At 40.3% G+C, this 21167-nt stretch overlaps 2 protein-coding genes across 7 annotated transcripts; one reads left to right on the forward strand and one right to left on the reverse strand.

Moving 5' to 3' along the window:
- Nucleotides 1-2312: 2312 nt before the first annotated feature.
- On the forward strand, nucleotides 2313-12710 carry LOC103714168 (putative trehalase). Of its 3 annotated transcripts, XM_039121973.2 has the most exons (12): nucleotides 2313-3046; nucleotides 5961-6080; nucleotides 7708-7823; nucleotides 7949-8049; nucleotides 8145-8254; nucleotides 8743-8815; nucleotides 9902-10069; nucleotides 10173-10260; nucleotides 10962-11073; nucleotides 11223-11436; nucleotides 12134-12267; nucleotides 12653-12710. In XM_039121973.2, the coding sequence occupies exons 1-11, from the start codon at nucleotides 2430-2432 to the stop codon at nucleotides 12218-12220; spliced, it is 1806 nt and encodes a 601-aa protein (XP_038977901.2). In that variant the 5' UTR covers nucleotides 2313-2429; the 3' UTR covers nucleotides 12221-12267; nucleotides 12653-12710. The 3 variants fall into 3 exon arrangements, with proteins under 3 accessions (XP_038977901.2, XP_038977909.2, XP_038977904.2); XM_039121976.2 differs by lacking the exons at nucleotides 5961-6080; nucleotides 12653-12710 and having other exon boundaries at nucleotides 2384-3046; nucleotides 12134-12638; XM_039121981.2 differs by lacking the exons at nucleotides 7708-7823; nucleotides 7949-8049; nucleotides 8145-8254; nucleotides 12653-12710 and having other exon boundaries at nucleotides 2377-3046; nucleotides 12134-12638.
- A 1888-nt stretch (nucleotides 12711-14598) lies between these two features.
- On the reverse strand, nucleotides 14599-16881 carry LOC103714170 (short-chain dehydrogenase TIC 32 B, chloroplastic-like). Of its 4 annotated transcripts, none has more exons than XR_016399908.1 (8): nucleotides 16687-16881; nucleotides 16378-16609; nucleotides 16198-16277; nucleotides 15956-16112; nucleotides 15792-15873; nucleotides 15490-15712; nucleotides 15025-15389; nucleotides 14599-14911 (listed from the first exon to the last, which is right to left on the reverse strand). XR_016399908.1 is itself a non-coding variant. In XM_026807316.4 (8 exons), exons 1-8 carry the CDS (start codon nucleotides 16808-16810, stop codon nucleotides 15198-15200), a joined length of 1002 nt encoding a protein of 333 aa, XP_026663117.2. In that variant the 5' UTR covers nucleotides 16811-16881; the 3' UTR covers nucleotides 14942-15197. The 4 variants fall into 4 exon arrangements, 3 of the variants coding, with proteins under 3 accessions (XP_026663117.2, XP_008799560.2, XP_026663116.2); XM_026807316.4 differs by lacking the exon at nucleotides 14599-14911 and having other exon boundaries at nucleotides 14942-15389; nucleotides 15490-15536; nucleotides 15625-15712; XM_008801338.5 differs by lacking the exon at nucleotides 14599-14911 and having other exon boundaries at nucleotides 14942-15389; nucleotides 15625-15712.
- Nucleotides 16882-21167: the final 4286 nt, after the last annotated feature.

Below are 21167 nucleotides of genomic sequence, written 5' to 3' on the forward strand. Positions count from 1 at the left end.
GGCTCACCGTTGTTGGAGCAGAGCTGCGAGCTGCTTGGGAGGGTTTATCCTATGCGAGGAGAGTTCTCGGCGCCAAGTGGGTGCATCTGAAAGGGGATTCTTCTATGGTGATTGACTGGATCCGGGATGTGGACAGGTACGGTGACGGTCACCCTCTCATCCTAGAGACCCGGAGGTTGGTTCAAGAGATGAGTGATTTTTAGGCAGCACATGTGTACCGGGAGGCGAACAGAGCAGCTGATTGGGTCGCCTTCTACGTCGCATGGCACTCCAGAGAACTCCTTTGGACATCTGTAGTTGATAGTTCCACTCCTTTAGAGTTATATGAATTGTCATTTTAACCAAAAAAAAATAAAAAATAAAAAAATAAACCTTTTTCTAATTTTATGCAGGCCATCACGTCATTGGTTTAGCACTGCTAGTTTTGACTCATGGCAGGCACATACATAGTTGGACCATTGAACTGCTAAAGTAGCTTCCATTCTCTGTGCATTAGATTAGATAGCTTCCATAAATTTATACCGACGCGGTTCTTACCACCTTATTCTCCGGAAAACAAAAGTGGTAGGTAAGTACGACTTCATGCGTTTGGTCTTTTGTTATATGATATAATAGAAGTCATCTTGTGCCATGTTCTTGCCCCTCTCACTCAGTCCCATGTTCAACTCTCATCTAGTGCGTCGCAGGGCGAACAATGCTGGCTTGGGGAAGTCATCGGGTTGCAGGTTTGTTGGTGGGGAATATGTGGGATCCAATGGCGAGGAGAGCGATGGCGAGGATGGATCCGGAGGAGGTGACGAGGGTGGGGAACGAGCAATACAAAAGAAGCCATTTTGCATATGCTAGGCCGTACGATCGGACAACGCCATGCGCCCCAACAATGTCGCATGCCACGGTAATCGGGTGGCGGCTCTCATGAGGCTGAAGAGATTGGGGGAGGCCATGAAGAAGTGCAAGGAAGCTGTTCGGCTTGATCTAGCTTACGAGCAGGTGCATCAGAGGCTAGCTTCCCTACTTATAAGGTGAATATCGAGTCATTTTTCTTTAATTGTTTGATTGGAAATTGAATTACTGTTTTGATGGAAGTGTTGTCCTTAGAGTACGATTGGATCAACATTTTGTTCTTTATTGTCTATTAGGCATTTTTTTTTCAATTTTGTATGAGTATGGCATCTATTTGCAAAAGATCTGATGATTTTTATTGGTGGTAGATGTTTTGCTTGGTCTTCTATAATTGCATATTCTTGTTCCTCCTCTCCTCCCTGCCACCATCTTGTCGGCGTGGGAGCTCCATTTTCAAGGAGGCGATGATGTTGCAGTAGATCTGATAAAACAAACCGGATTAAATCAAGGTTTAAACGGGATTTTGCATAAGATTGATTCAATTCCATTTTTGTTTTAGAAAAATAATTTAAATCATTTGGCTTTAAAATATTTATAAGTTGGCCAACCTGAATCATGTACACTGATAAGGCTTGGATTCGTTATTCTTAAAATCTCGCCGACGATGATACGTGTCCCACGAAATCAATGATCTATTAAATCTCTGAATAATCAACTCAATTGGTTATAGCTCAATACGGTCTTAACGTGCCTGGAAAGTAATGTCGTAACCAACTAGGTTAGCAAATAAGGAAAACACTTGATATTGGCGCATCCGAACAGAAATATTTTAACCGTCCTGAATATCAGTAGATAAGAAAAGAGCTCAATTGCTTGTTCGTAAAATTGCATGATCCTAACTATGTAGATTCATTCATAGTTTCTCCTCTATAAATATCAAGCACGGAGATCTTCTAGGTATGAGAAAATTTGAATGCCATACTTTCATACTTCAATCTCTCTTTTATCTCTCTTGTTTCCTCTCAAAACCCTATCTGATCTAAGCATCGAGGGTTCTTAGTCCGTTAGTCGGATATCTTTCTTAGGTGCAGTAAAAGCATGGTGGGCCCGATTGAAATCTGGCTTCTGATATCACTTATGTCACGTCTCGACCCTAACACTTAGGTTGATCACATGGCAAGGCTACATGAACCTTAGAACGATGCTTAGAAATCCTGCGAGACTTAAGATGAACAATATTCACATAATTTTAGAAATTTAAAATAACAATTGATAGTCAATTTAATCCAATGAAACCACTATAAATAAAAAAACTAATTTGCCCAATTATAAAATTTTAGATGTTCATCAGTATCAAAAATAAATAACTAACTAATAATTCTGACTATGCGCCATATGTCTGATTGTGTTTTTTTTTTAATACAATACTTCTGCCGTCCAACAAAACAGTGCAGCTTCGCTATCAGCCCATCCATCCTCTGATTTTGAGCGGCATCTCCCACCTTAAAACCAATTGGCCCGCACCCACGGGAAGCGAAGATTGAAATTGGAATTCACGGTCCAAACCCGCAAATTCCTCCGGTGAAATGGTGCGCCCCACAAGGCCAGAGCACGCCTCCAATACTATAGTCTCGAGTTCCTTGCTCCTCTTGCTCCCCCTCCTGTTCTTCCCCTCGTTCGCGATGTCGGTCTCCGCTGCCCCTTGCGGCGAGGCCTCCGCCCCCGTGAAGCCTACGACGCCGCTCCTCTCCTTCCTCCAGCGCCTCCAGTCCGCCGCTTTCGCGACCCTCGGCCCCGACGGCTTCGACCCCAAGCTCTACGTCGACGTTCCCTTCAAGACCGACCTCGCCGCCACCGAAGAGGCCTTCGCGAGGCTCCCGCGGTCGGGCGGTGTGATCCCGGTCTCGAACTTGGAGAGATTTCTAGGAGACTATTTTGGAGAGGCCGGGTCGGATTTGGTGCATGCGGAACCGGCGGATTTCGTGGTGCAGCCGGAGGGGTTCTTGCCGAAGGTGGAGAACCCGAAGGTGCGGGCCTGGGCGCTGGAGGTGCACTCGCTGTGGAAGAATTTGAGCCGAAGGGTGTCGGATGAGGTGAGGGAGAGGCCGGAGCAGCACACGTTGCTGCCGTTGCCCTGGCCGGGGGTGGTGCCGGGCTCCCGATTTAGAGAGGTTTATTACTGGGATTCCTACTGGAGTATAAGGTAGCTTGATCTTATAACTCTGGTTCTATTTTGAGTTCTTTTCTTTTCGAATTTTGCTTGAAAATTAGAATTTTTGGATGATTCTTGAGTTGGTATTTTGTCTCCCTTGTTGTTGTCGATGATGAGCGTTACATGTTAATGGTTTCCTGATGGAAAATAGGGTCGTATATTATTTAATTTACAATATACGGATATATTGATGCCACCTCTTACTTTGATACGTCAAATTCAACATAGAGGTATTTTCAAAAGCGATCGGGATCCTCTGCAGTACGCGTGCTGTGCATCCATGGAGAGCAGATGGGTGGCTATCAAATAATATGGCACTGTATATAATAAGATGGTACATGTTCGTAGATTATTTAGTTTGATGGCCATCTATTGCGGAGCTGTTCATCCATGGAGAGATGGTGCCGCCATCAAAAGATGGACGGCTATCAAACAATATGATACTATATATAATAAATATGGTATATATTTATAGATTATTTGGTTTGACAGCTACCCGTTTTTTGATAGCAGCCGTTCACAGCATGGTATCTTGCGGTGCCATCCATAGGGATCCATGCTTTTTTTTAAAAAAAAAATTGGATACAAGAGGATCTGTGCTCTTTCAAAAGCAACATATCTTGCTTATTAGGCGTCGTTCTTTGGATCCACATTTTGCAGTGTACCAGGTTTCTCTAACTGTGGCCTCATAACAAAAGCTGTTTTGCCTTTTCACGTTCCAGTGGAGTTGATATCTCCTTGGTGAAAGGTAATGGAGGACGACGAAATGAAGAAATACAGAAGATGACCTTAGATCCATCATAGAGAAGATTTTACTGGATATGACAATATACAATTAATTTGTTTAAATAGTTTGAATTATCAAAAAGGTGGTTTATCCTTACCATTGCACTAATATATAGCTTGGCATCATCTAATCAAGGCTGGAAATTGCAGTAATCTGCTTGGGTCAAGTCTCCTCCGGACAGGCTCCATGGAGAGGGAAATTTCTAGATGCAATTTACTTCTAGTTTTCTAATTAAAACTATAGTAATGAACTCTCCCACCTATCCAAAATCATCGGTTTGCATTTATATATAAATCTGTTTAGATAATATTTAGTCATTTAAATATTTTTTTTTGATTTTTGGTTGGGAAAGTTCAGCCATTAGAGCATTTACTTCTTACTGGTTCAATAAATTTTAGTCTCATATTGAAAAATTAATGGAAGTAGAGTTACATTTGATACTTCTCCAACTAATAAATTTTAGTTGGATGTATGGACTTTTGGGCTGCTCACAGCTCACTCGGCTCGGCTTGGCTGGCCATGCGATGTGCATGGGTCACGAGCACATTTTGTTGTATTTCAAAATTATTTCAAAGTTTAAATTAGATTTTGCATGATTTGTTTTGCCTTCTGTTGGAAAGGTCTCTATAGCTAGATTAGCCATTCAAGGAGGCATACAATCCAACAAGAAGTTATTTGAGCTATTACATGACTAGCCTTTGTACAAAGGCTATGGTCTAGGCTCCTGCGATAGCCATCTTCTACTCTATTTTCTCTTTTTACTCACCTACTTTTTTTCACTATTTCTATTATTATTATTTTTTATATTTTATATTACGTTAAAGTATTGATTTTGGGCAACTGAAGAAACCGACTGGATTAAACCTTCCACATACTTGTGATGCATTAGAAAGAAGCCAGCTAAGTCGAGATTGGTTGTACCTTGAGGGGATTAGAACTATATACTCTGCACGAGACGAGTAATAATGCTCTTAGGAAATGCCTAGTGTGCATCCATCTAGGTTCTTCTAGTTTCTACTTTTTTACTTATAAATTATTTTCTTCGAATTTTATTTAGATTGTTTTGTCATTACAAATATGGAAATATTCTCTTTATATATAGGGCTAAGGCTATGTACATATAATCCTCTCTAGACACCATAATAGCAGGAGCTTAGGGCATTGACATGTCTTTTTTTATTTATTTTGTCATACAAAGTTTTGATTTTCTAAATTTAGTAATATTTATCTTCAACAAAATTTATTTCAAATATACTCAGATTTATTTTATTACTACATAGGGTTACAAATAAACCAAGCTGTTCGTGGACAATTAAGGGCTGACTTGTATAATACATGAGCTTATGTAATTAGAAATTAAGCCATGCTTAGGTCCCATTTTGAGGCTTGACTCATAAACCAGCGAGGCCAAATGCTTCGAGCTCATAAGCATAAGTTTCAGGTCAGGCCCAACTCAATGATAGATTGCCTGAACTTGTTTATCATAAGATAACCAAACTCAGATACTTTCCGCTAAGCTCGAGTTGAGCTTAAGAAACCCTTTCATCCAACACGACGAAGTGCCACAGCCCTATCAGAACGCTCGTTTTATGGTTTCCTTACTCTCATCTTCGGTGACCACAACGCCTCTCTTCCGTTTTACCCGCCCAAATGGAGCCATTTCTGCAAGCACGAAAACGGGAATCCCCACCCGAAAATGGCGCTCTCGCAGTCACAATACCCTAATCCCAATCCTCTATCTCTTCCTCATCTCTCTTGCTCTTCTCCTCGCTGGCCAAGATGCTGGCTTCCACCCTGCGAAGCTCTCTACTCCTCTCCTTCCTCCAGCGTCTCCACGCCGCCGCCCTTGCCACTCTTGGCCCTGTCTACTTCGAAGTCAAGTTAATCACCAGTAGCTTACTTTGCCGCTGAGGTCAAGATAATCGAAATTACCTTTTTTTAACCATACCCAACTCCATGGCCCAATTACCTTTCTGAAACACTAATCACTAGTATTCACTTTTAGTGGCATATGTACTTAATTATGTTATGAGTAATGGTTTTTTTTGTTCTTTCCATCAAGTCTGTATGACATGTATAAATTATTTGTTTATTTAAAGTAAATGTCTCATCATGCAGGGGCTTGCTAGCAAGCAAAATGTATGATACTGCAAAGTCCATAGTGAATAATCTAATTTCGCTCATTGAAATTTATGGCTATGTGCTGAATGGTGCGAGGACGTACTATAGTAATCGAAGGTGACGAACTCTTTACATATTCATGTTGCTCTCGTTGCTTCATAAGTCACTTATGCAAAACCTACTGAGAATTTAATGCAAAGTTTCCTATCTAACTGCATTCTGTTGCTAGTATGTTTATTTTTTGTTAACATTGATTTAGTCTTACTCATTTATATTTGCTATAATGTTGCAGTGACTTTAGTACACCCATAGTAGCATGTAAGTTAACAACAGAGATCAAGAACTTCTAATATGGGCGTGATTGTTATGTGGGAGACTGTGATACCTGGTGGGGCGTGAGAAATTAGACGTTTCCCCATCATTTTCTTTTCTAATGGCCATTTACTGTTAGACAATTCATAAACATTTCTTGCATCTCTTCTAGTAAAAAACACCATAATTCCAAATCATATTCAAGTTTTGTTTTCTTTCCTTCAACAATTTATTCTGAAAATTTGTTACAGTACATCAACATATTCTTAAGCATGCATAATTTCATTCCATTTCATATAGCCTTGGCTTGTCTTAATTTTGTTCCATATCATATAACATCTAGAACTTTTCTTCTAGTATCTACAGCTTTGGGATAGTCCCCAGGTGTTCGTTTACATAATGGATGAACTTCAGGGCGATGTCCATGCTACTGTCTCACTAGAACCAACTGTAGAAAGTCACATACTTGTGGAACATATCTACTTCCAAGCAAAAGTTGAGAATCTTCTATCCCATGCTCCCTAGTACACCTTTATAATACAAATCCATTCTACATTTCCTGGTCCACTCCCAAGCTCTGTACTCCAGATACACATCTAGCCCTATGAGATTAGAATGTCTGCTCTGGACATTCCTGAACAAGTTTCTAGCCTTCAACTAAGTTGTACACCCTTTTCTCAGACGCCTTGATGTGCTAATTTACATCTGACATGGAGAGGTATTATTTTGGATTACAAGTTTTGTGGATCAAAGTGGCATTTATAAGTTAAGTGTTAAGCCTTTGAATATGCATGCTCTTCCCATCTTTCTTGAAATAGAAATTTGGGTATTTATGAATGATAGTGGACCAAAAAGAAAAAGATGAATAATACAACTGCAGTGATGTGTGCAGGCAGTATTTAGGTGAATTGGTGTTGGTTTGGTGATCCCACTGTATTGATGGAACATGTAGCTTGGTGAAATTATATTTAGAGGCTTTTCATTTTATTTCACACTTTCCTTTAGTTAGCAATTCTTACATCGGAATTAAAATGACTTTCTCTACATTTGTTACTGAGAGAAGTTTGAGAATTATATGATAGTCCATAATTCTGTAAAATTTATACATCCTAATTAAAAATAATTTTTCTACATTTGTTAATGACAGAAGTTTCAGAAGCCTATGAAAGTCCATCATTCTGTAAATTCAGTTGCATGCCGTGCTGTGGCACTTTTCTACTAGGAAATATATAGATCCAGGGCAGCACCAAATGGACCCATGTTTTACTTCTTGAATAGTATGACAATTTACCATCTTGATGTAAGTTTCACCTAGTTGGTGATGTTATATGGTCGCAGGCATTTCTATATGGAACATATACTTGTAGATACCCTTAAATATTTATGACTGCAGCCTCTTAACTGAAATTTAACTTCGTGGAATTTTCTGCAGCCAACCTCCACTTCTTAGTTCAATGGTATTTGAAATATACATGAGAACTGGTGATTTGGCATTTGTGAAGAAATCACTCCCTTCATTGCTGAAAGAGCATAGCTTTTGGAATTCAGGTTTATTTTGTTTGGTGCACTTTAATATGCTTGGCTTTATTTGCTTTGTTATTTTGTTCTGATGATGAATTGGATCCTTTTTGCTTTGCATTTATCCTTTTTCCATTCATGAAACAATGCTACAGATATCCACAAAGTAATCATTCAAGATCTTCAAGGATGCAAACATTCTGTTAGTCACTATTATGCAATGTGGAACAAACCCAGGCCAGAAAGTGCAACAATTGTGTGTAACCCTGTCCATTTTGACTATATGCATTTGATAACAAAAAATGAAAAGCCATATTTAAGATCAAAGACTTCTTAATTACCCTCTTGTAGGACGAGGAATCAGCTTCTAATCTTACAAGTGCTTCTCAGAAAGAAAATTTTTACCGCCAAGTTGCTTCAACAGCTGAATCTGGATGGGACTTCAGTTCTCGCTGGATGAGGTTGTATTACTCTGCTGTTGCATAGCATTCTGAAATTGCAGTATGCTTTATATTGATTTGATTTTAAAATAGACCACATCATGTATTATTCTGTATTATTTAGTGGTTTGATATTGTATTAACCATGGTCTCGCAATGGATTTTTTCTTATATATCTCGACAATCTTCATTCTCTTTGGTTTTACCTGTTTAAGCTAAATTTGTGCATCCAAGTTCTACAATAAATTTTCTTTGAGAGAGAAAAAGGGTGGGAAACCCACTGGCATTATAGTTACCCAGGTCTAGATTTATGGGATGTAATATCCAAGAATCGAAAGCAGAACCTCTAGTTGCTTATGGAGATGTGCAACCACTGGGGCAAGCCTTGGTTTACCTAGAATTATATAGATATTCTTATTCTATTCTAAGTCATGCTGATGATTCAGAGATTGTTTTTTATATTTTAGCTTCAACTGTTCATTGCTAATGGTGTTGCCTGTCTATTGCAGTAATTCATCTGACCTCACAACATTAGCAACAACATCAATCATACCTGTGGACCTGAACGCATTCATATACAAGGTGCTGTATGGAGGATATCTGATTTTTTTTTTTTTTATTGTCGAATGGTTAGATACTTTGGTTTAATAGTTTCCTATTAATTTTCTAAGCCTAGTATTTTATAATCTTATTCTTGCATTGCGATGTCTGATGTTAGCAAAAATATTAGTTTAATCAATGCAAAATACGATAATTATTTTATCTAAATGCTTGGCCCAAAAGCTTAAGCTGTTAGAGAATAGGTCTATAATATAAATCATGCTTAACAAGCTACCTCTCCCCAACCACAACAACAAAACAAAAAAGAGAAAAAAAAAAAAGAAAAGACTGACTGCATGACTCTAAAATCTTGACCAGTTAGCGAGTAGGTCAACAATATATATCAGGCTTAATATATTATTTTTTGCTTCAGCGTTATACATTAGTCTTATTATTCTTTCAAATTTCTCTTTTAAACTACTGTATTGATAAAGGGGCATTCTTGTCACTATATGGGAAAAGCCACAACTTTGCGTAAGAATGATTGAAAAAATTCCCAGAATAAAGATATTTGTGCATTATCTCTGATATTAAATTTGTTGAACACAACTATCATACTGTGCATTGAAAATTCGGAGCCACACAAGAATGACAATGGGAGATGAGTAGTTGCAAATGCATGAAATAGTGTGAAATAAACTTCAGGCAACAAATTTTTGTTGTTCTAATTAGTTTCCTCTTGTGCACATCCTTGTTGGACTTTGCTTTTAAATAAACTCTTTGGTGTTCCCTAGGGCCTTATGCACATTTCAAACCTTTTTTTTTTTCAGGTTATAGAACTTACATTGCCAGATATTTTCCTGTAATTATGTTGGAGTGTGCAATACAAGTGTTCTATGCTGGAATGCCAACTGAATTGGTTAAAAAAAAAATGTTAGATATGCTAAAATATACTCTGAAGATCTTATTTCTATTATAAGATGCCTACTAGGTTGATCCCTCAAACATGGAGTTCAGTTCGCTGGTGTGTAATTGTGTATGTATAAGTATAAGTGTGTTTTTGGAACCAGTAGTGTAATCCTTATTCTTAAAGAACATCTAAATCCATATGGTAGTTATTTGGAACAGATGGAACTTGACATTGCCTTCTTTGCGAAACTCATTGGGGATAATTCAACCTCAGAGAAATTCTTGGCAGCTTCAAAAGCACGACAGGCAGCAATAAGATCCATTTTCTGGAACTCAGAAATGGAACAATGGCTTGACTACTGGCTTATCAGTAAGAGCAACTGTGAGGTGAGTAATTAAATATCAGAGTAAATCTTACCTCCTGTAACATGCTACAGATATTAATATACTTCAGTTGGCAATATATTTATTTTTCCTCTCATACATCCAGGAAGTTTACCAGTGGGAAGCTCACTATCAGAACCGTAATATTTTTGCATCCAACTTCATTCCTTTGTGGATTGAGACATACAACACAGGTTTGTCATCGTCTTTCTATGATGCACAAGTTTTTGGCTTTTATTGAAAGAACATCTTTTATGCTAACTCGCATGATATGCATTTTCCTGAAATGGCTCAGTACAACTAAGATTGTTTCAAACAACTTGTTTTAAGATGCAATCTAAACCTCTGATTTGCTGCTTGTGCTTGTAATATGCTTTAGGACAAACATTTTAGATATTCCAGAGAAGAACAGCTGCTTTTGGAATTTTGACTAACTTTTATTGCATTCAATAAAAATGAGATTTAGATTCTAACATTTTTATTTTCTCTTCTGTATCTGACTATTCGGTTCAGCAAATAAAATACCTGGTAGTTTGACCAAATGACTCTCCCATTATAATTATATATGGTTACACAGTTTATTAGTCGGGGCAAGCTTTTCTGGTGGAGTTTGTCCCAATTGTGATTCATAGTCAAAATGTGTTATTTTAATAATTCTGGCTTTACACCATAATATGTTGGAGAAAGTGATTAATCGATCAAACAGAATTAAGAACAATATACCCATGCATATGCTGAGGACATATTTAAGTGTATCTTAATGTGTTTTGGCAAGAAATCTCATATCTTAAGAACCATGAAATCCATGCCATGGTTGTTAAGAATTAGCTCTTCTAAGCTTCCAACATGCATTCCAAATTAATGCTGATTCAATCCTTGTAAAATTTGTAATCAGATTTATGTAAAGATGGGACAATGGTAGAGAAAGTGCTGAAAAGCCTCCAAAGCTCGGGTCTACTTCATGTTGCTGGTATTGCAACTTCATTGTCAAATACTGGGGAACAATGGTAGGTTGTTGTAATGCAGTTATCTGGTTGTTGAATTATCTGAAGTGATCATGATATACGGAAGAAATAGTGAACAGATCGGATATCTTAATTTTCTTACTTTTTGTTATAAAAAAAGAGAGTAAATGATTGTTGATTCTGTTGAGCAGGGATTTTCCAAATGGTTGGGCACCCTTACAACATATGATTGTGGAAGGATTGACAAAGTCTGGTTCAAAAGAAGCAAAGTCTGTGGCCGAGGATATTGCTATAAGGTGGATCAGAACAAATTATGCTGCTTATATGAAAACTGGTGCAATGCATGAAAAATATGATGTAGAAGCCTGTGGAAAGATTGGAGGTGGCGGCGAGTACAAACCTCAGGTAAGGTTATACTCATACTCTTGCACAAGTGACCACATACAACAATTTGATGCAGTAGTGATTGTTTACAACCTTGCAGTGACATTGATTCACATCAAGGGCCACATTTTCTATAAACATTCCTCAAATTACCTTCTTTCTAGTTTTCCTATGCCTTCCTTTTTTCTTTCTGATCCTTGAACTATGATTAGCACCTCTCTCATTGGCAAGAGTGACACTGTTGTACCTATCTCAGGCCTCCAACTTCGACATTAAGAAACAAGACATTTTACTGTGTAACACACATGAAAAGAATTTTATTTCTCTTATAGTGAAATATAGTTTAAGGTTCATGTACCTTGTGAAAGTATCTTTCAATTCCTTCTGCTGAAATGTTGCAGCATGCCCTTTTGGGTATAATAAGTATCTTAATACCAGCACTGGAGGATGTCCCATTGAATCCCCAGCTCCAGTAGTTGTATATCTTATCAGGAGGCCTATGATTGTAATTCCTTGCTGGCATTTTTCCAAGGATTCCAATAAGACAGATCTAATAAGTATCTGCTATAGGATCCGTCATCTCTTTTTTTTTATTGGGTTCATTGCCATGTTTTACTCTACTAAAATACTCCTTGTTTTGTGCTTCCTGTGTTATTGGATAAGTTGTATACATTCCTGTGCTACTGATCGCAGTTATTTGTTTTTTGTCTTGGTGCAGACTGGTTTTGGTTGGTCAAATGGTGTGGTGCTGGCGTTTTTGGAAGAGTTTGGGTGGCCTCGTGACAGGGAAATAGAGTGCCAGTAAGAGAGAAGAAACTGTGTGGCAGCTTAGTATATTTGAGCAAATTCAAGGTAATGCAAGTTATATACAGAGCTGCCATTAAATTCATCGGCAGGGTTTCCTCAAGAAAGAGAGAGAGAGAGAAGGGAAAAAGCATCAGCAAGGGATGAGAACAAATTTGGATAGGAGGCAGTCCGATGTCAAGACAAGAGATTGAAGGGGAGTCCCAATTGAAGCAAAGCATAACATTAGTAATTTGTAGAGGAAAATTTTACAGGTTGTCTGTGTTATCTTTATATCTATAGGACAACATATCCAATAGTTTGTATAAGCTGAATTTTTTCAGTAACATCTTATGAAGTTGCTCTTGTGCTTCTGATGACTGAGCATTCCATAAGCTGCATCAATTGAAAGCTTCAGTGGTGACGTCTTTTTCTTTTTATTTTCTTTCTTCAGGGAAAGGGAGGTCAGCACCCAATTTGTTAAAGAAAAGAGAGAATGCATAAAAGGGACATTAATGAACTTGCACCTCATGAAGAGGTGGTCATGAGTTTGAATGAGCCCCCACTGTGTGCATCCTCCTAAATATCTTCGTGTCTTCCGGTAGAGGCTGTGCCTGTTCAGTCTAGTCCAACAGAGAGACCTTAATTTTTAGGGGCAGAAGCATTTTCTAGATATGCTCGGAAAAGAGGCATTCAGCACCATTGGTAATTAGAAATTGGGGTGACAACCGTCTAGGCCAGACAATATATAGATCGGATGGGATACATAATAGATCGAAAATTTGTGAACCTAAATTTGATTTATTTATTAAATGGGTCAAATTACAGATCCGAATCTGAATATTTTATTAAATATGTAATCTACCTCGACCTATAACAGGCTGAAATAAGTTTAGTAGGTTAAACATTTAAGTATTGCCACACTCTATTTAGGAATTTGTAGAAAAAGTCCACAAAGTGATTAGGGTACTAAGGTGACAAATTGAAATGGATCAATTAGAAGTAATAGGGTGGAACAGCTTGATATTCCACTAAGTTTTTCTAAAGGTCCAACGGATTAAGGCCTCACTACTATGACGAGAAGCAAGACTAGGTCCTCTCTTTATACAATATAGTATTCACATAACTTTGTGTCTTCTCAGAAATGCATGCCCTTGCCCAACTTATACTTTTCTGTTCTAAATGGTTGACAACAAAGCAACCATGACTTGACGGCAGCGGGGCAAGCAACGGTCTGTCCGGTGGTTGCAGTGCATGTACGTGAGTTGAAAATAAGCTAATACCTATACAAAATGTAAATGATGCCTTATGCTATCTATTAGAATATAATTATAAACATGGCCGAAAAATTATTATTAGATTCCTCCAATAAAGTAATTAAAATAAGGAAAGATGTCGAGAAATACAAACATGTGAAATTCTCCCACTTGAGGGTGCTACTACGATAAATGGAGACTAAATGAACTATTTAAAGGGATTGAATAACTAAGATCATTTTGGTTGATGTTAGCTAAATCTTGGTATACAAACGATTCGAAAGGCTGCATCTCAAGAAAAGATGATCGTGTAGAAGGATAACGACATAATTAGATTCTTTGTATGCGAATATGTTAGTCCATGATATGCATTCTCATTCTAATAAACTTAACAGTATGATGGGTAGCAATTAACACTCGTCTTAAAATTCAAACTAGCATTTGATGTGTATTATGCCTTCTTTTTTATGTTAGTTGCAGAAGATGACTGCTTTTTTATATATTTGCGGATCAAAATGTCTTTTATCCAAAAAAAATATCGAAGTTAACTTCCTAACAATCATCATGGAATATTTATTATATTATTTTCTTTTCCTACCCATTTCTCCCCTTAATTGATCTGTTAGAGCACCTAGGAGAGGTTGTGCTTCCCGACACCATCAACATTGAATTCAATATATTCATCGCTATACAATTGAGATCTCTATGTTGAATTTGGAGACACCCAGGATTGAGGAGCTAGAATCTCTAAAAATCTGAATGAGAGAACGGATGAGAAGAATCATGATATATGTTTTTGTCATGACCAATGGAAAGTTAATATAGGATTTTATTGACAAATTTCTATAACAAATATGGTCTTGATTTGCAAACATATAAAAAAGAATATTTTTTACAATTAACCTGTAATAGGAGCGATCATATGCAAAAAAAAAAAAACCCTTCCATTATCTTTAGCCAGTCATATGTTCCCAGATTGGTACCTTGGTCAAACAGCTCGACAAGATTTGAATGATCTTGTGCAATAATTGGTTAATGTTCTTTGGAATCCACTAAAGCCCAATAAAAATAGTTCCTCCCGTATTTAACCTACCTGCCTTGTTTAATAAAAAAATACAAAAAAGAGCAAAAACTATTAAATATATCAGTAATTTTTTTTTGCACTAAAAATAAGAGTATCATACATAACATGCACGGATACAACCAAGAAAATCAAAAAGCAGTAGTACATCATGGAGTGCACAGCGTCTCTTCCATTCAAAAGTGGTCCACCGAGTGGTTGGCAATAAAAGAGGCCATTCAATATGCGGTCTTATTGACCTCTCTAAACGAGTGCTTCACTTAGATCCGCAATTTCAATTTTATTTGAACATAAATATTGTTCCCCGAGGCAAATTTCTCTTTTGTGCACGTGGTAGGAACGATCCACCCATCTCTTCGCCCAATGAAATATATACCTAAATATAACACACAATATAATATCTGTGTCACATAAGCTCCCATGGTTTATATTTATGTATAATAATGACAACATAATATACTGCTAGTGTCTAATTTTTACAGCACGTACGGGTCCTAAATCCCTATAAAGCCTGCCACTCCTCCGTACCAAAAGGGCGTCCGCAGAAGCCCCCTTTCTCTTCCGAAGCCAATCGGCGCATTAAACAACTGTGTGTACTCGACTCCCTTTTCCTTTTTATTTTCCTTGTCATTTTCTTCCTAGAAAACTGTTTATCGGTCACCCTACGTCACGTCCCGTCCGGCCGGCTGCGGCCTCTCGGCGGCCAGGGCCTCCGACACGCGCCACAGCCGCGCGGACTCTTGCCGGTTGGCGGCCAGCGACGATGGCGACGCCTCGTTGCAGTCCACGAAGTACTTCCCCGACACGCCCGCCACACTCGGGTGCGTCGCCACGTAGCACGTCGTCGCCGCCGCCTGCGGTGCACCAGAACGCAAAATGTTATCTTATCTAGATACCAATTTCTATTAAAAGATTCTTTTTAGCGTATAAATAAAGCCGGTCGTTCCTTCTCGCCTGGGGAATCTTCTTGAGGAGCTTGGATGCGAGGAAGAAGGTCAGATCTGCCATCCAGAGAGAAATCAAGAGCCACGGGGATCAGATCGCACGGTCTTTTTTCTTCCCTGCTTTCATTATTACATGCGTGATTACCTGTGACGAAGCCCTCGCGGTCTCGGGTGAGCCCGGTTCGCACGACTCCCGGATGGACGCAATTCACGGTCACGTTCGCGTCCATATCCTACGATGTAATCAAGCGGAAAAATCGTTAATAAGATGGTGATGCGGAACACCGAAACGAGAGGTGGTAGTTCGGAAACCTTGAGCCGCTCGGCGAGCTCCCTGGTGTGGAGCACGTTAGCGAGCTTCGATAGCGCGTACACTCGCGTGGCATCGTACGGTCTGGAGAGAAGACAATTTCATATCAAAATGATTAGCGTTATTATTATTATTATAAGTTGATGGAATCGCGACGCTTGCTCACATTTTCCTGCGGGTGACGAGATCAAGGTAACGGATCACGTCGCCTGAGAACCAGCCATGGATGCTGGAGGACACGTTCACGATCCGGCCTTGGATCCCCGTCTCCCTCGCCGTCTCCGCCATCTTTTCCAGGAGCAGCTTCGTCAACAGGAAGTGACCTAAAATAAATTTGATTTCCAGGAAAACATATCAGAACGAAGTCAATTTGTTGTAAGCTTCTAGAATTTTATTGTTCTCGCTCACCCAAGTAGTTGGTGGCGAAGGTCATCTCGATGCCGTCCTCCGATATAGCGAGATCGTGGGGAAATTTGCCCGCGTTGTTTCTGTAATTATTCTTTAAATTTTAGAGGTTTGAAGAGTATAAAAAACGGTCGAGATAAAAAAAAAAAAAAAAAGGGAGGAGTCGCAACGGTCGATAGATACATGAGGAGGTGGAGGGGGAGGCGGAGGGAGAGGAAGCGGGAGGCGAAGGAACGGACGGAGGAGAGGGAGCTGAGGTCGAGGGGGAGGACGATGATGTGGGATCCGGGGGAGTCGGCGGCGATCCGGGCCTTGATCTCCTCGGCTGCCTTGAGGTTCCGGGCGGGGAGGACCAGCGTCGCCCCGCGTTTCGCCAGCACCCGCGCCGTCTCCGCTCCAATCCCCGACGTCGCTCCTGACGCGAGAAGAAGAAGAGGACGTTAGATCGAGATCGAGATCCAGCAAAAAAATTATTTCTAGTAGTGGTGGTACCAGTTATGATGGCGGTGATGGAGCGGAGGTCGGGGGAGGTTCCGGTGACCTCCTCCGCCGTTGACTTGGATCCGAACCCGCTGGCGCCGGCCGAGCCCATCAGGTACCGCACCGTCTCCAGCATTTCTTTCTTCCTTTCCTTTTTCTTCTCCTCTTGATTAGTTTCCTCTATAAATTTCTCTGTTACAATCAAGTGGAAGAGAGGTGGGGGTACGAGGAAGAAGGCAAACAAACTAAGCGGTGTCAGGCGTGAGAAGGAAGGCGCCGCCCGGAATTTATAGTCAAAGCGAATGCGACATGGACGAATTTAATGTGAGACAAAGAGGAGACAGGACAGAGGGATTAAGAAAGCTTAAATCTATGTGTGTGCGAGAGAGAAGTGAGGCAGGTAGTTGCAGAGTTTCTTTCTTTTAAACGGAGGAATGGGATGGCAGTATGTTGGATGTGTGCAGAAATAAATCGACCACCCGTATAAAATTTAGCAAATCTATTACTGTATCCAGGATTTCAAAATTTAAAACTCCAGAGCATCATTAGGAGCATATAAAAATTCCATGACGAATATTTTTTGGTAATCCAACAAATGGCAAAAATTTAAAGCTTATATCTCAACTAAACCTACTCTTTTTGACTCTAGCTAGGATAGAACCTATTTGTACCCCAAATCCTAATTCCATTTTGAAACTAGGCCTAAAAAGCAAGCCTAGCGAAAAGCACAATTGCATGCATGGACCCTAATCTTTCATTATCCTATATGATTGCATGCACCGGCTATATATCATCTGCTAATGAATTGGATGTCACGGCTCGTTTCTGGTGGCTCCATCAGGAGACGACAAGGATTCGCCACCATCACCATAAAACGAGCCCATACTTGGTCCACCACCTTCTTGACTAAGGTCCCTCTACCTCCTGTGGGATGGAAGCAAGGGTCGAGAAGGGGATAGCATCCTTTCGACAAATCCAGTCCTCTTATCATAGATCAACTTACGTAATAGAACGATAGAAACATACATGGACCATAGATTTCCACTCGAGAAGCCCCTCTCTCTCTCTCTCTCTCTCTCTCTCTCTCCTTGTTATCCTTCCCCATGACATGACGATCTCTTTGTTCTTTTCCGAAGATATGAGGCTTTTGGACTTTAGCCTGGCATTTAGCCGTGTTCTCTTGGTAATTTAGCCTGGCATTTAGCCATGTTTGTAGCTAGGACCGATGAGTCCTGGATGGCAGTCCTTGGAATCTTCTCTTGCTGATGGAATGTGGACAAACCAAAGTCACAAGGAGAGGATAAAAATCCTACGGCTGGCCCTCAGGATATCAGATAAATTTAAGTGGGGTAGGGGAATCAACGTGCATCACAGCCACCATGTTTCTCGCTAGACCCTGGTTAGGTGGATAAGATGGTTGGAGCGCTCTTCCGCGGTTGGACTGGCCTACCAACTCAGCGATGGTTCTGATTCAACTAAAAATTATACCCTACTAACTTTTGTTTTCCATTAGTGGAGAGGCAGAGGTGAGCTTACCTCCCACCAGTCTTTTTTTTCTTTGTCATCTCTGCTTGCTAGATTGGAGCAGAGCAAGTTTGAGTGATCAATAACTTTACATCAATAAGTGAAGCTACCGACATGCTGAGATCGAGCTCCATCACGATTTAACTCAACCAATATGTAAAAAGGAGCAAAGATAAATTGTTCCCGAAACATTTCTGATATTATAAGAAGCATATATTAAAAGCTTAACCAACATATATATGATTAAGTTCTACTTAAAATATTAATTTGAATATCTATATCCAAAAATATTTTAAGATCATAAAAGCTTGTTTACAAAATTTCAGCTGGTATTCTGATTATGTGATCGTGATAAACATGACAGTTTATATTGCATCATACAGTGAGTGATTGATATGGTCCAACGCATATGTGATGTATAATGGATGAGAAAGGTTGAAAGCCTCTTTAGTGGGTGGACGATCTTGAGAGTGGGACGCATGCGTTTTCCAATGTTTCACACAACAATCATTATATCTATCATTATAACAAATTCAAGCATCATGTATCATCACAATAGGCGCCATCATTTGATTATTATTATTATAGCTATCATTATAACAATTTCAAGCATTCATGTATCACTAAAATAGACACCATTTAACCAATTTTTTTTATTGCATGTTCCCTTACATGGCATCGTAAAGATTAGTTTTGGTAAAGAAATCCAAATAGAAGAGTTTGCAAATAACAACGTTACCATACAACACGTGTGTAATAAATAGGTTTGGATTAATTCATTCATATTTATAACAATCCAAGATCTCACCTAAAATGGCTAGATAGAAGATATTATTTGGATTTCTTGATTCTATATAAGTATCCAAAATCTACCTAGCAAATAACCAATATGGAACTAAACACACGCCCGCACGGGTCCTCACCAGACTAAGTATAAGTCTTGATTCTATATAAGTATCCAAAATCTTGTTCAAGCCTTGACGTCCTCATCAGAGTTCAAATCCATTCAAATTTAATCATAAATATCATGATGGCCCGTGGTCAGCCCTACTAAATTCATGCTATAGTGTCTCCTAATCCACATAGGTTATGGACCAGATCTGCTCTGACACTATTTGTCATAATGCAGGATAGGACCTCACCTAAAATGAATAGTAAAAAAAGGTATTATTTTGATTTCTTGATCCTGCATAAGTATACAAAATCTATTCAACAAATAATCGAATCTGTACGAATCGTCACAATATCCATGCTTGTTATCCGGTCATACCTCAGAACTGGTGCTCGTAGGAGAAACAGGATGATAAGGATGGACTCGCGAGTATTAGCTTGCTTCCCGTCCAACCGGTGCTCCGCTGTCTTTCCCTCCCACCGAGGTTATTGAGCGTAAAAATCATGCATCCCTATGCACGCTTTCAAAAAATAAATCCTTTTCTAATTTTACGCAGGCCATCACGTCATTAGGTTAGCACCAGTGCCGGCTCGGGCCTTAGGTGACTGAGGCGGTCGCCTAAGGCCCCCGACCCGGGGAAGGCCCCCATCCCACCGCACTTTTTTTTTATTATTTATATAATGCATACGCTGATAGCATGATAGGCATCATAGCTTTCAGTTTCAGCCTTTCCGAAAGCTAGCTAGTCCTAGCTGGGCAGTGGGCGATGGCTACCAGTACCGGGCTACGCCGCTACAGTGCATCCCCTTCGTCCTTCGGCGTCTCCCCGACGACAGGCTGGCTGGGCAATGACTACGGCAGTTGACAAATGACAAGCAACAGGATTTTTCTCCCCCCTTCTCTCCCCCCTTCTCAGTTCTCTGCCGCCGGTGCTTTCTTTTTTATTGGTTCAACCTTCTCCCAAATCCCAATCTCCCGTTCTCTGGTTCTCGGCAGACTCGGCAGACTCAGAAGCTCGGTTCTCCGTGCTCTGAAGTCCCTCTCCAGGCTCCACTGCAACACGCCAGCACCGCTCCATCTTTCCTCGCCGACGCCGTCCTCGGCTCCTCCGACAGTCCGACTCCGAGCCTCCGACCTCCGAGGCTCCATATCTCCACCGTCCTCGCTCCTCGGTGACTCGGTCCTCCTCCTCAGCTCCAAGAAGGCAGAACCCGGCGAGTGGCGAGCCGCCGGCCGGATCTCCTCTCCTGCTCTTGGACCGCCGGCCGGATCTCCTCTCCTGGCCGACGTCGCCATTCTCGGCTCCCCCGTCCTCCAACCTCCGAGCTCCGGGTCTTCTCTCCTGGCCGACGTCACCGTCCTCGGCTCCCCCGGAGCCTCCGGCCGACGGAAGATCCGGCGAGTGGCGAGCTGCCGGCCGGATCTCCTCTGAGAGGAGTCCTCTCCAGCTCTCCTCGCCGTCCTCGGCTCCTCCGACTTCCGGGCTCCGGGCTCCGCCGCTTTGGCCTTCTCGGCAGCTCAGCTCCGCCGCTCCGGTCCACCGTCCTCGGTAGTCGGTCCTCCGTGAGCATCCCACATTCCCACTGATCCCAGCCTCCCACTCTCCCAGGCAGTGGTGATCGGTGAGACATTTCTATTGTTTTTTATTTAGTCAAGACTGTCAAGTTAGATGATTGTCCTCTGTTAGCTTCTAAACTAGTTTACTAATTTTAAAATATTTTTATACTTATTAAAAAAATTTATTATTTAAATAATAATAAAAAATGTCTCTTCTAATGAGTTCGCCTAAGGCCTCCAAATGTATTGGGCCGCCCCTAGTTAGCACCTGCTAGTTTTGACTCATGGTAGGTACATACATTAGTTGGATCATGGAACTGCCAAAGTAGCTTCCATTCTATGTGCATTAGATTAGATAGCAACACATCAATTGACCCATTAGTTACGGGTTGGCGCTTAGTTAGATGGTCATGGTTGATGGTCACATCTCTCTCAGGAAGTCCGGATGGCAGCTCATCTTATCCATAAAAAATTTTAGATAGGAGTGACGATGTTTGACTGTTTAATTTATTTAATTTGA

This window comes from Phoenix dactylifera, chromosome 3, assembly GCF_051530095.1.
Source record: "Phoenix dactylifera cultivar Ajwa chromosome 3, Ajwa_hap1_PhDact_Kaust_v1.1, whole genome shotgun sequence".
In the NCBI taxonomy this organism is placed as follows: Eukaryota; Viridiplantae; Streptophyta; class Magnoliopsida; order Arecales; family Arecaceae; genus Phoenix; species Phoenix dactylifera.

Bases quoted from the DNA above. Each gene is read 5' to 3' on its own strand.
- LOC103714170 (XM_026807315.4), bottom strand. From the start codon at position 16,810: ATGCTGGAGACGGTGCGGTACCTGATGGGCTCGGCCGGCGCCAGCGGG. The intron at 16,610-16,686 runs GTACCACCACTA...TTCTCGCGTCAG, and splicing joins CATCACCGCCATCATAACTG to GAGCGACGTCGGGGATTGGA. The intron at 15,713-15,791 runs GTTTCCGAACTA...ATTACATCGTAG, and splicing joins AGCTCGCCGAGCGGCTCAAG to GATATGGACGCGAACGTGAC.
- LOC103714168 (XM_039121973.2), top strand. From the start codon at position 2,430: ATGGTGCGCCCCACAAGGCCAGAGCACGCCTCCAATACTATAGTCTCG. The intron at 8,050-8,144 runs GTGTGTAACCCT...ACCCTCTTGTAG, and splicing joins GGCCAGAAAGTGCAACAATT to GACGAGGAATCAGCTTCTAA. The intron at 10,261-10,961 runs GTTTGTCATCGT...ATTTGTAATCAG, and splicing joins GATTGAGACATACAACACAG to ATTTATGTAAAGATGGGACA.